Source organism: Vulpes vulpes, chromosome 5 (assembly GCF_048418805.1).
Source record: "Vulpes vulpes isolate BD-2025 chromosome 5, VulVul3, whole genome shotgun sequence".
Classification (NCBI taxonomy): Eukaryota; Metazoa; Chordata; class Mammalia; order Carnivora; family Canidae; genus Vulpes; species Vulpes vulpes.
In genome coordinates this window covers 44,482,909-44,496,279 of record NC_132784.1, presented here as the reverse complement: position 1 = coordinate 44,496,279, position 13,371 = coordinate 44,482,909, and the positions used below count along the sequence as shown (strand labels likewise).

The 13,371-nt window shown below is 32.8% G+C and overlaps 1 protein-coding gene across 12 annotated transcripts in view; it reads right to left on the bottom strand.

Moving 5' to 3' along the window:
- RELCH (RAB11 binding and LisH domain, coiled-coil and HEAT repeat containing) overlaps positions 1-13,371 on the bottom strand; it is a 113,231-nt gene that overhangs the window by 76,644 nt on the left and 23,216 nt on the right. For 9 of the 12 annotated variants that reach the window (XM_025997704.2, XM_025997706.2, XM_025997708.2 and 6 more), the window contains exons 3-8: positions 5,630-5,701; positions 5,466-5,521; positions 5,251-5,364; positions 3,483-3,686; positions 3,286-3,377; positions 2,324-2,605 (exon numbers count right to left, since the gene is read on the bottom strand). In XM_025997704.2, coding sequence (XP_025853489.1) covers positions 2,324-2,605; positions 3,286-3,377; positions 3,483-3,686; positions 5,251-5,364; positions 5,466-5,521; positions 5,630-5,701 — 820 coding nt within the window. The remainder of the gene's footprint in view (positions 1-2,323; positions 2,606-3,285; positions 3,378-3,482; positions 3,687-5,250; positions 5,365-5,465; positions 5,522-5,629; positions 5,702-13,371) is intronic. The other 3 variants (XM_025997709.2, XM_072758037.1, XM_025997707.2) reach the window with 1 other exon arrangement.

Below are 13,371 nucleotides of genomic sequence, written 5' to 3'. Positions count from 1 at the left end.
GAAGCAGAGTCAGTCAACATTTATGGTATATTATAAAGGAAAGTATTTTATTTTTGCAATTGAAAATACTAGCTTATATTTAAGAAATGAAGTTAAAACATTATTCTCTAAAATGACACTAGTTTCTGTGTAGTAGTATTCACAAAATATGACTGAGTTGTACTTTATCTCAATCTACAAAGAAAAGGGCTAATGCTAAAAGTTACAAAATAGAGGCTATTTAGTATATACTATGAAGTGGCATTCAGTAATTTCTATGACTACAGAGTAAGAGTAATGTACCAAAGTTCAAGTATTTGCTCATCTATGTTCCTACTCCCATATTCTTTCAGTGGAACAGCCATGATCCATCTAATCAACCAACCCAGAAACCACAAATCAACCTGTATCTTTCCCTTTCTTTTAACTCCAAATCCAATCAAGCTTTTACCTTCTAACTATTTTAAATTCTACTTACTTCATTCCAATACCTCAATCATTTCTTACCTGGATTCTTCCAATAGACAACCCCCGACCCCCCAATTAGGCTTCTTTCCTCCAATTTTGCTACTCTCCAATCAACTCTACCTTAGAGGACTCTTTCTAAAACTTAGATACCATCATGTTCCAGCTCTCTAAAATGAGTTAATGTGGATTATATGACTGTCTTTGCTTAAACCTTACTAAATTCTTCTTAGTTCCCCAAAATGTGTGGTATGCTCTTAGCACATGCTATCTTCCATGAGTGAGAACACTCCTTCCTATCTCTTCGTCTGGTTAACTCCTATTTAGCTGGCAGGCCTCAGCTTAAACACTTCTTCCCTGAAAACTACCTGTTTTGATGACTTACATTAGGTGCCCTGATGTGTGTTCCCAAAGCAAGCTAAACTTCTCTTATATTTCTATTTTTCACACTTTATGATTGTCTGATTGTTGGTCTCTCTCATACCATGTGATTACCGTATGTTTTGCCTTCCATTTGTTCCTTGTTAACACTGCCTAGCACAGTTAAGAACTAAAAATATTAGCTGAACAAATTTAATAACCATCTTTCTCCAGAAAGTGACTTTTGTACATCAAAAGAGATATATGGAAGTACTCCTAAACATTAAAGAACTACTACAATTGCCATTATTGTTGAGTATCTAAACATAGATTTTTATGACTTATCTTATCCATATTAGAAAAAAATGCAACTTGAAGACTGGGCTGTATCTATTTCAACTCTGTAACCTCCATAATCCCTAAAGAAAAATGTGGATAGAAATTTTACAAAAAGTTGTGGCTCATCAGTAGAAAGATTTACTTACAAAAAAATCAAATGCTTCTTAATAATGAGTACCTCTAAGTCTAAGAGAAATCAGTCATACTTTCCTATTATATTCCAAAACTAGGTGTAATATCCGTCTGTTTAATGGAAGGAGAAAGCATGACTTGCAGCTCAGAATTGCACCATAGGCTATCTATGAGGATGAAATAAGTCAGTGTACAGAAAGAATTTAGAACTGTGCCTAAAATATAAAAAAGAGGACAGTAAACATTCCTTTATTAAAATGATTTCTTCACATTAAAACCTAAAACAATTTTAAATTATATTTTGTCTCCTCCACTAGAAAATCTGATCATAAAGGGCATGTACCTCTGTTATCTGAGTTCAATCACTGAGACTCAATAAAAGTAAAGTAAATGAATCAAGAGAATATCAATATAATAATATTAGTCATGGAAGCAGACACAGGAAAGGGGACTAGGAGCAGAAACAATTCCCCTAGTTACACTGGTAACTATGCAGTACCAAAACCTTCTACTGAGTCTGTTAATGACTGAACAGAGAAAAAGTAAAAATCCCTGGCTATGGGCTGCCTGGGTGGTACAGGTGGTTCAGTGTCCAACTCTTGGTTTTAGCTCAGGTCGAGATCCAGGATTGTGAGATAGAGCCTGGGTTTGGCTCTGCGCTTGCAGGGAGTCTACTTCAGATTCTCCCTCTCCCTCTGCCCTTCCAGCTTGTGCTCTCTCTCAAATAAACAAATTTTAAAAAAATAAAATCACTGGGTACAAGAGTTTACAGCACACAGAATATACATATTATTTTATGGGTCTAAGTACTTTGCTAAGATAGAAATGATTCCATTTATGTTTTAATCCTCTTTAATGTAATTTAACTTAGTAATTACTTTGTGGGTTTTTTTTTTTTTTTTGAGATATGTACTTTGCTATGTGTTAAGTTTATGCCAAGTGTAAAAATTTATACATTTGACCTGCAAAATAAGAAATGAAGCTCCTCTAGTTGGGCGAGTTATTAGAAAGCTGAAAGATGCACTCAAAACGTAGGCTGCATACTAACCTATTGGGTTTATCAAAATGGACTGCGTTTTTACTTGATGGAGAAGACGGAACTTCTTCTTTTTCTCTCCTGGGGACAGAATTTGGGAAATTCTCCTTTGGAATAGTGGAATCAACTTCATCTGATTTTGAAAGATGGTTATTTTTGTCTTTTCCCTTGTCTGTGTTATTTATAACTGGATTCTGTCCACTGTCTTCAGAGTCTTTATGATCCAAAGAAGGTTGAACAGAGTCACAAACTACTGGGATGGCAAAGTGTTCATTTTTGAGGAAGTCCATTTCACTGCAGCAAGAAAGAGAAATTATCAGAAAACAACTATATTCTTAAAACTGTGGCAATACCATAAACAAACCTCATATTGGTTTTTTTTTGTTGTTGTTGTTTTGTTTTTTTTCATATTAGGTTTTATGCATTAAAAGCATCACACATTAATTGTAAATTGTTTGACAACTGATTAATCTTTTCTGTACTCTATACACGAATGCTTCATATACCTAAAAGTGTAACTACAAACGCTTACCATGAAGCATAAAAATAGCCTTATAAATTCTGTTTTGAACTGGCTTATAACCTTCTTTTCTGTATTTGCAAAATGGGAATAATTCCATCTAATTGACAGGATATTAATAAGAATTAAATGAAATAATCAGTGGGAAATGTTTACAACATTAGTGTGAAGGAGTTATTTTATTAATACTGACACAACCATGGGGAACTGAAAACCATGTTCCTTGCTTCCAAGAATTAATTAGTTACATGATTACTATGATGCCTTAATAACATTTTTGGGGGAAAAAGAATATATTAAATATACAAAACAATTATAAAACTTTCTTTTAAAAGTACTAGAATATTAAAAATTATGTCTTACAACTTAAGTATTATTTTATATATTTATAAAATCTGTTAATTTCTTTACAACCTTTAAGAGGTTTTTTTAGAAATGATGATTGAGTACTAACCTTTCAAGTCTTCTGATTTGCTCCATCAAAGACCATTTTTCATTATTTAATAAACTAATTTTATCTTCTAATTTCTGTACTAGCAAGGAATTCTACAATCAAAATGGGAGAAAAACAGAAACTCAGGATCTCATAGCATGCTTTTATATAATTTAAATAGTTTTTGTGGACCTGACTAGTTAATTAATACTGCTCACCTCTACAGTCTGAGGAGTTTCAAGGCTTGGAGGAAGGTTGCCTAAAACTGGTGTAAGAGCCTCTAATTCATCTTCTTCTACACCACTGGCCACATCCACAAGGTCTTTCCCAGTCACTTGATGATTTCCAAAATCTCGGTAGAGCTGCAGTAAATCTGGAGGTTTTGGAATGTTTAATCCTACATCATCCCAGAGTTCAAAATCCTAAAATATAAATGATAATAATATTTTTAAAACCTGGAGAAATTTTATCCTGCTTTTTAAAGATTCATTTTATTCCTTATAGCTAGTATCTTGAAAACCCAAGATAATCATAATTTTGTTGTAATGTCAAAGTGCATGTTCCAAATGGGAAAATATCATCATTAAACTTACTTTACCTCTTCTACTGCCTGATATTCTTCTTCTAAGTTTCCTGATAGTCTACGTAAACAGGTTAAACTGCCTAAGATGTCAAGATGTTGCATATACAATCTTTTTATTTATTAAATCTCTCAAAAATGCAAACCCTTAATTTTTAAGATTGTGTTAACTTTCAAGCTGGTAAAACATACTTAAATATTTGCATGAAGTCATAGAACATGTCTCTATTAAGAAAATCTTAGTTTATAAGTTGTACCCATTATTTATAAGTAAACTAATTGATGGGATTAATTTTGTTCTTCCTTTCTTTAATATTTTAACCTGTATACATTTAGTGTAATCTCTGGTGGGTAAGCAAGCAATTTAACCTGCTTGCCTTCTATAGCTGTTTGAATCCAACTTATGTTATTAAAAATGCTTCTGAAAAATTTCAGAATCCAAATAGCTATTCTTTGATTTATCGCATATGAAATTCAATCTAACACAATTTTATTACTGAGGTACAAAAAGGTATGTCATCTCAAGCATTCTATGAGCAAAGATTTTTTGAAGAGCTTTATAAAATTCCAGATTATATGCAAATATATTGCCCTACCATTCTCTCTTTCTCCAATACATCAAAATTTAGTACTAATTTGATATCTTTAACTTTTTATAATTTATTTGGGAAACCACTCAGGGACTTTTACAGTCTTCAAAGACATAAGGAAATAGGTAGAATCTGAATTATTATAGATATTATAATTTAAAAACTATCAAGAATTCAGAGAAAGGAGTCAGTTTCTGTCTTGAGACAGAAGGAAAGGTTTTGGAAAGGTGATGACTTGTGCGCTCCCTTGGAAAAGGTTTAGGTATTCACAAGGCACATGGCAATAAAGAGATAGGAGAACTAATTATTTCAGAGACAAGGGGAAGAATGAACAAAAGCAGAAAACTCTGTAGGAACCAGATATGTTGAGGGGGATGCAAGCCCTTCTGTTTGGCAAGATTATAATGAAGAGGCAAAAAGATAATGTTGGAGAGGTAGGCAGAGGATAAACTAAAAAGAAAGTTGAGAGGGCTTATAAATTTAGAAATGATAACAAAGGAGTTAAAGCAGTAGGTAAGAGAGATGACTGACATGAAAACGGAGAAATTTAGAAGGTGGAGATATTAGTAAGGAGAAGAAACAGATACAATGGGACTAAGACAGTAACAGTTGAGTGTGGCAATGGGTGCTTGGCCAAAAGAATACCAGACTGGGTGGGCTGAGAAGTGTTTGCTAACTAGTATTAATAGAATTTTATTGTACACGTAACGTATGACTTAAAAATTAGAGAAACTAAATAAAAGAGAAAATATATACAAATGAAAAAGGAAACAAATCACTGTCAAAAAAAAAAACAAAAAAAAAAAGTAATTGTACCTGGTCATCATTTTCATCTGAAAAGGTTATTGAAGTAAGCTTGTAGTTATTCTTCAATAAAAATTCATTGACTAAGAAGTTTAGAGCTCTCTTTTCAAGAGGTTTGATTGGTTCCTACAGGCAAAATAAAAGATACAATACTATAAGTTTCCTTCCTTTAATACTTGTGCTATCATTTTATGTGGAAGATACTTTTAGGTCTGTCATTCACCCACCTGAATTTCAGGACTTGATTTGTAATTTTTTCGTTCCTGTAAAGGAACTTCATGTTCTGGTGGAAGAAAATACAAATACTTTACTATTTTACATTTGAACATTTCTCAGCTACTTCTACATTGTCAAAGTAGAAAAAGTCTCAAAAAAGTTTTATGTACACCACCTGCAGCCTTTGTCAGGTTGGCTCGGAGGGCCTGAATGGTCTCCTTGGCTTTCCGTAGTTCAAACTCCAGGACTGGACAGGGATTTGGAATAAACACACACAGGCATCCAACCAAGAAAAGGGAAACAAAATTAAAAAATAAAAAGCAAGGATGGGTATGAAAAAAAAATACAATTTGTATTGAAAACAGAAAGCATGCAATCTTTATGAAATTTGTGAACGCATGCAGCAGAGTTGGTTTGCAAGCAAACTGGTGAATGTTTTCCATAGTTTTAGAATTCAGGGGATTGTTGGTTAAATGTTCTAGCTGTCTGACAGGGAACAGCTCTATTTAAAAATAAAATCTATGGCATACTCTCATTTAGGTAAATAAAAATATTAGTAATCTGGGTCTTGTACTTCACTCAGCATAGGTAAGAAAATGCAATGGAATGTTTTCTAGTGACATAATTTTAGGGAACAAGACAAAAATTTAGATCAAGTTCAAGCAAATATACTTTAAAAAAACCTTAGGATTAAAAATGAGAAAAGTATTTTTAAAAGCACTATCTAGAATAATGTTATAAATCAATATACAGAAACATTAGTGAATATATCCCTTCATTAAGATGTTGAAAAAACATGGTTTAAGTATTTAACAAATGTTGGGATGGCTGTAAGTTTTTCTAACAACAAAAGTATGTTTTCTATAAACAAGCATAGATATGTTAAACACATATCTTAAAAAATGTTCCTATGGTTTTGGGTTTCATTTAAATCCAAAAGAAATAGAAATAGTTTGTCTTTTCATGTCTATTTAAGACCATTCCAAAGTAAATGATAGTGTACAATTCTAAAAGTATAGTACAGTACTAAGGATACTAAGTATAATTAAGCAGGAATTCAAAGTTTCTGGTAACTAACTCTCCAAATAGATATCTCTTCATGTTAAGAGATACTAACTAGTGAATCTAAAAGACTTCTCTTGTTACTGATAAGATAAATGTGACTACTGAGGAAACATTTTTAAAAGCTCTTGAAAATGTTTTATCACGAGCAACATTTAACTACATGTGTCTTAACTGGGAACTTTCTTTAAAATATATAAATATTGCTCTGAAGAAAAAGCAAACTTAGCTGTGAGGAAAAAAGCCATTTCCATGAAGTAAAGCTCTGGGAAAATTAAGTGATCTCTGTCACAGCTGGATATTAAACAAAATTATACTATTTAAATAGTTCTGCATAAAAACTAACAAATCAAAAAATTTAAAAATGGCAATTTTTTCCTGATTAATAAACAAAAAAGATGGCAAATGAGATGTTATCAGAGACAATAAAGCTATAAAAATATATGGAAAAATTAGGATTCACTCAGTTTGCATATTTTCATTAAAAACTTAAGATGTAATTGAATCACATCTAGTACATGAAGGCCAATTATTTTGATGCACAGAACTTCACTGCAGCAACATGAAAGCACAACTAAAAGTATGACATGTATGTTACTATTTCTTTTTTGGTAGTTAGCAATGCTGATCTGCAAACATTTCTGTGCAACAAAGTTAAAACATTTTCCCTAAAACTTACACTTCTGGAAACAGAGTTTGTGTTTAAAGTCAGACTGCACACATTCGGTGTGTAAGTACAAAATAGATTTACTTTTTTTTTTTTTTTTAATTTCAAAGCTCTAGGTAATTGATTTTGATCTAAAAATACTTAACTATACCTTAAATAAAATCAGTATATATACTTTCAGTATTACTTACAAATTTAGTAAGACATATTACAGAACAATTGCAGATCAGAAATGCCTGCACCAGAATGATAGAAATATGAAAAAAAAAAATAAATTAAAAAAAGGGTTAAAACACAAACTGTGAAAAACTCAAATTCAATTGGTGAAAAGTTTAGGTGACTAAGCAAAACACTGAATGATCAAGGCACAGAAAGCCAGAAAAACCCATGTCAGACGGCAAGAATTTATATTTTTATGCACATCTACAAATACATTGCCAAATGTCACTAAAAGTTACCAATGCTTTGAAAGATAGTGCTTATCAAAATGAATTCACTCTGCTGCATGTTTCTTAATATACAATATAGACTTTAAAAGACAAAGGCATATCTTTGAAGCTATAGTACATCTCTATAAAGGCATAGTAGGATCAAGTAATTACAATTACATCAGAAAGTTTCACAAGAAAGGTCTGAAGAGCTATATTCAAACATATATGGATTTGTCTCCTTTATTTAAAAAAATTAAAGCTCAAATTTAATAACCTTGTAAAGAGATACATTGTACCAAATAAGCTCCAAGTCTTTTTCAAATATTTTAATTCTTCATAAAAATGTTTGAGGATGTGTATTGTTTGTAAAAAACACTGTAGAAACCAACTACCCAGGGACCTGCTCACTCCACCATCTCAATCCTCTAGTACTAGTTTAACCCGACTGAAGGCAATTTTATTGGAATTTAACTAATAACTGCAAATATGTAGGTATATTCTAATATTGCATATTATAATCTTATCAAAATAATTAATAATTTTCAGTATAAACAACTCTAGTAGTTGAAATTGTTGTTTTCCAGCAGCAGTTGGAATACTGGTATACTGTCAGAGGTACCTGAATGTTTAAAGATTATATCCTCGTGACTTTACATGAAAGGTAAAGTGTTAAATTTCAAAAGAGAAAAAAATATCAATCCCTTGTGGCCCCAATCAATATATCACTGTATTATCTTGAAATATCTGCTAGTCTTTGATCATCGTGGCATGAAACTCAAAATATTATTTTGGAAAAAACTTCCATAATTCTGACAGGACTCTGATCAGAGTCAAGTACTTTTCTTATTCTCACTGTTTACTGTTGAAGAGTTCAAATCAACAAAACTGAGTCAAGGTCCTTCCCATAGTAGACATGAAACCATCTTCTTTCAAGTCAGAATTCCCTGGATCTTTTTTTTCTGACTATAAAGTCATTTGACTTCATAATAAAATACCACTTCCCCTTTTTTTAATAGTTATTTTATTATCCCAGGAACAGAATTCTAAGATTGGAAGATTCTTTTAAAATTGTTAGAATAAAAATCTATTCCTAAAAATTATACAAAAATCCTACAACTGTAGGGATTTACCACCCCTCCGGGGTTCAGAGAATTCTCTCTGCCTATTATAGACTTTAGAATGGAATAGTACTATTGGCATGAGTTAGTTAATAGTGAAAAATAAATGAACGGAAGCAAGAAGCAATCTCTATAGTTTATAGACATTTAGTTTTCTGTATTTATTTCAGTGGGGGGAAAATAATCTTCCCCAAACCTTAAAAGAAAAAAAACAAAAAAAACCCCCAAAATTCTTATTATTACTATCCTTCCTGCTCAGGTTCTCATACAGATTCCTCTATCACTCATCTCAAAGCTGGTGTTTTTCAAGGTATCATCTTGGCTCTTTTCTTGGCCTACATATCCCACTGGGATGACATCCACTCATGGTTTTAACTGTGACAAGTACTCTGAAGATTCAAAAATCTTTACCTTTTCCCAAAGATACAGACCTACCTAATTATCTCTAGGACATGCCCACCTGAATGTCTCCTAAGTTTTGAATTTGATCTATCTAAATGAATTTTATCATCTTCCTCTCAAATCTGCTCTCCTTCTTCCTCCGGCAGCCTCTCTCCATTAATGGCACCACTGTCTATACAGATATCCAAATAGGAAACCTGGAAATTACTCTTCACTTATCCACTGTGCTTACTCAGTCCACATTAATTAAATGTCCAAGCCAAGCCATATTAATTCCACCCCTAAAGTAAGCCCCCTAAAAAACTGTTCATCTCAATTGTCTCTGAAAATTATCCTAGTTCAGACCTTTTTGACTTATCATATAAATTATAATACCTTTCAACCATATTAAAGTCTTGTTTGAGCATCTACTTCATTTAAAATCATAAAGATTTAAGTAAGCCTCAAAATAAGAAAAACAAAAGTACTACTAATAGGAAGTCATAAATATCTGTACTAGAGGAGAAATACATCAGGAAACAAATAGGTTCATTTAATATGATAAATCTGGATATATACATTGAGGCCAATAGCTAAGGGACGAGAAGGCTATTGATGCTGTTTTTTAATCAGTGGACAGGCCAGTTTATTTCCCAGGCAAAAATATGAAAGTCATTTTAGAAGGTCTACTAGATTATGTAAGCTTTATAGAGGCTTCAAATGTCTATTTTGTTGAAAACTGTTAATAGAACAGCATAATACTGTGAGTATAGAATAAATACTCAACAAATATTAGTTGAATAAATGGATAGTCAGAGACTCTGATGCTAAAAGATGGATCATGTGAAACTGAGACACGGTTATAGGTGGCTCCAAAATTAACAAGTCTCTCACCACTGTTTCTAAAGTACCAAACATTTATTTTATTATAGACATTTTTCAGGACAAATTCCTTGAGAGCAGAAACTTTATCTATTTCATGTTTCTATATCTAGTACCTAACACATAACAGATGCTTAGAATGTCTAAAATAAATTTTAAAATGGCAATCCCAACATTTAGAACATACATATCCCTTGCTATCTTTAAGAAAACTTAAAAATTTAAGAGATGCCCTATACATGCACCAAGTAACACTAGATTTCTTTAATATACAGAAGCTCAGTTAGGTTAAGCTCATTTCAGTTTCATGTCAACTACTTTTGAACTCATTTTTATGTGAAAATTTATAGTTCTAAATTCAGAAATGGAAGCTATTTAAAATAAAAAGTTTTTTTTACTGAAGATTTTATTTATTTATTCATGAGACAGAGAGAGAGGCAGAGACACAGGCAAAGGGAGAAGCAGGCTCCACACAGGGAGCTCGATGTGGGACTTGATCCCGGGACTCCAGGATCATGCCCTGAGCTAAAGGTAGATGCTCAACCGCTGAGCCACCCAGGCATCCCTAAAATAAATCTTTTAAAAAATTACTTATTTTAGGGGCACTGGGGCGGCTCAGTTGGTTAAGCGTCTGCCTTTGGCTCAGGTCATGATCTTAGGGTCCTGGGACTGAGCCCCAAGTCTGCTCCCTGCTCAGCAGGGAGTCTGCTTCTCCCTCTGCCTCTGTGCCCCCCTTTTGCTTGTGCTTCTCTTTCTCCCTGTCTCAAATAAATAAATAAAATCTTTTTTAAAAAAGTTTACTTCTTTTAAAAGAAAATGGCTATGTTGAAATAGTCTTTTACAGGAAAGAGACAATTTGACTACCTACCCACAGGAATGTATAGATAGGTCAAAGCTACAGCCTGGTACTAAAAAATAAATTGTGGGCTCTGGAATAAAAACTTATGTGCTCAGGGACGCCTGAGTGGCATCTGGCTTCCTCATGGAGCCTGCTTCTCCTTCTGCCTGTGTCTCTGCCTCTCTGTCTCTCTGTCTCTCATGAATAAATAAATAAAAAATCTTAAAACAAAACAAAACAAAATTTATGTGTTCATACCCTGATCCCTTATCATATGGAGGCTACTGGGCGGATCTGTCAATCGTGGTGAGCCTCAGTTTTCCCATCTATAAAATAAGAATATCATGACCTATTCTTCAGGATTGTTAACAAGATTAAATAAAATACTTTATACAAAGCATCCTACACAGTGCCTGACACAGAGCAGATGCCCAAAGAACATCAGTTTATTTAAAGATGTCTTCCTCTTTGAAGGAAAACCTATATAGACTTGATAAAATAATCAGATTTTTAAATTTAAGAAAAAGATGGTAAGAATTATGCTGAAAACAAACAGTATCTCTCTGTCTTATAAACAGCAGCAGCTGAATAAAGGTTGGAGCAGACCCTACATTTATATGGAGGGGCAATGGACTCAATATCTCTGTTGAGTCCTTCTGCCCAAGACAGGTATAGAAAAACTTAATAAAGAAATTTCTGTTCTTTCTTAGTGAGGTTTACATGTGATCCAATCACAGTCGACAGGATCTTTTCTGGATTATTGGTCTGTTGATAAGCTTTTAAGTTCCTACCAATGGCTAGCAAAGACCTACAAATCTTTTTGGAAATGGGAATCGTGATTAATTAAAACTTTTTCATTAAGTTTCACCCAAATATCACATTTGGTTCAATTACAAACTATGGTACAAGAGCACTGAAAGTCTGAAAGTTATTCTCTTGTAATAACACGTTTTTCTTCCCTTTTCCAATGAAGATAAAAGCATTTATTTACACATTAGCACTGTATAATAATCAAAACTTACTTTATCTCCTCAAACCTAGAAACAGAGTATAATTTTTAGATTAAAAATATAAGGTCAAAACCATCATGTATTTGTAACATTTCATGCTTAGGTATGCTTGGTTATAACATGTTGCTTTTACATCGGTAATGTTTCTCCTAATTAGAAACACTAAAAATACCTAAATAACAAGAATAATGAACCTCTTACATCTGACTAAATCTATAATTTGGGTTTTCAAATGGAAATAAAAAGAAAGAAAACAATTATGTGATCTATTTTTCGGTAGGAGTTACTTTCTAATTATATAACCATTTGAACAGTAATACAATATACAAAACCAGACATATTTGGTTAGTCTAATAAACTACCATATATTAATTCTAACATATAACATAAAATATCTAATATCTAATATACTACATAAATATATAATACAAGGTGACTTACCAAATGATAAAATAAGTAGGATAAATTAGTCCTAAAATTATTTGAATAATTTCCATTTAATTTGTTAATTTTTAGACAAAACTGATGTGATTTACTGTTTTGATACAAGTCAATAAATAACGCTTATGACTAAATCTTGATTTGATATAGGGAGCCACCTCAAACTCTTCCAATGGCTTTCCCATTTAAGTGATATCACTACTATTTACACTGCTGAATCTTCTCTTAGCTCCTGCTGAAATAAAAGTTACATCATTTTTTTTCTAACTCATACAATACCATCTGAGATCTATAATTATTCAATATCTTTATTCTTGAGTAATGAATGAAAATCATATATTGAAATATCATTTATAATCAGGTCAAATCTCATCCTTCCTGTTATGATATACTACTACATGGCAAAGCCAGTTGTGAGCTCTGTTGCTGGGCTATCTGTATTTGAATTCTAGCCTTGCTATTTAAGTCTTAAATAATCCCTCTGAATGTCTTAGTCTCCTGGGGAGGAGAGGATGATGACAACTCTAAGTCAATGAGTTAATACACATTTAGAACAGTGATTACAATAGAGCAAGTGCTACATAAAAATTAGTACTCACTTTTATTCATAATGACCATGATAGGTAAACATTAGGTAGACTGTAAGAAACTTGTCCCAGTAAATGGAAGAAAAATTCAACAGAGTTGTCAAGAAAGGAATCCACATTATGGGTATTCCCTGATACCATACTGCCCCCATTACCCCCACCTGTCCTATGTGGCAACCCTCCTGCTCCAGGAGTGCCCATCATTCTGGTGGAGATCAAACTACCTAATTGATGTCTGTCTGCTTTCCCCATCTAAGAGCCAATGTCCTATGAAAACTACAATTCCTGCAAAGCACTCAAGAATGTCTTCAATTATAGATAGCCATAGCTTTGAAGCACTCGACAGATACCAAACTTTTGACACTAAAAGGAGCCAGGGCTGCTACACAGATAATTTCCAGGGTGGAACCTGGACCAGAATCTAACTGGCTTCATTAGATGTGGACAGAACAGGTGGGAAGGTGGAGAGGGGAAGGAGATTGGTATAACTAAGTATTTAG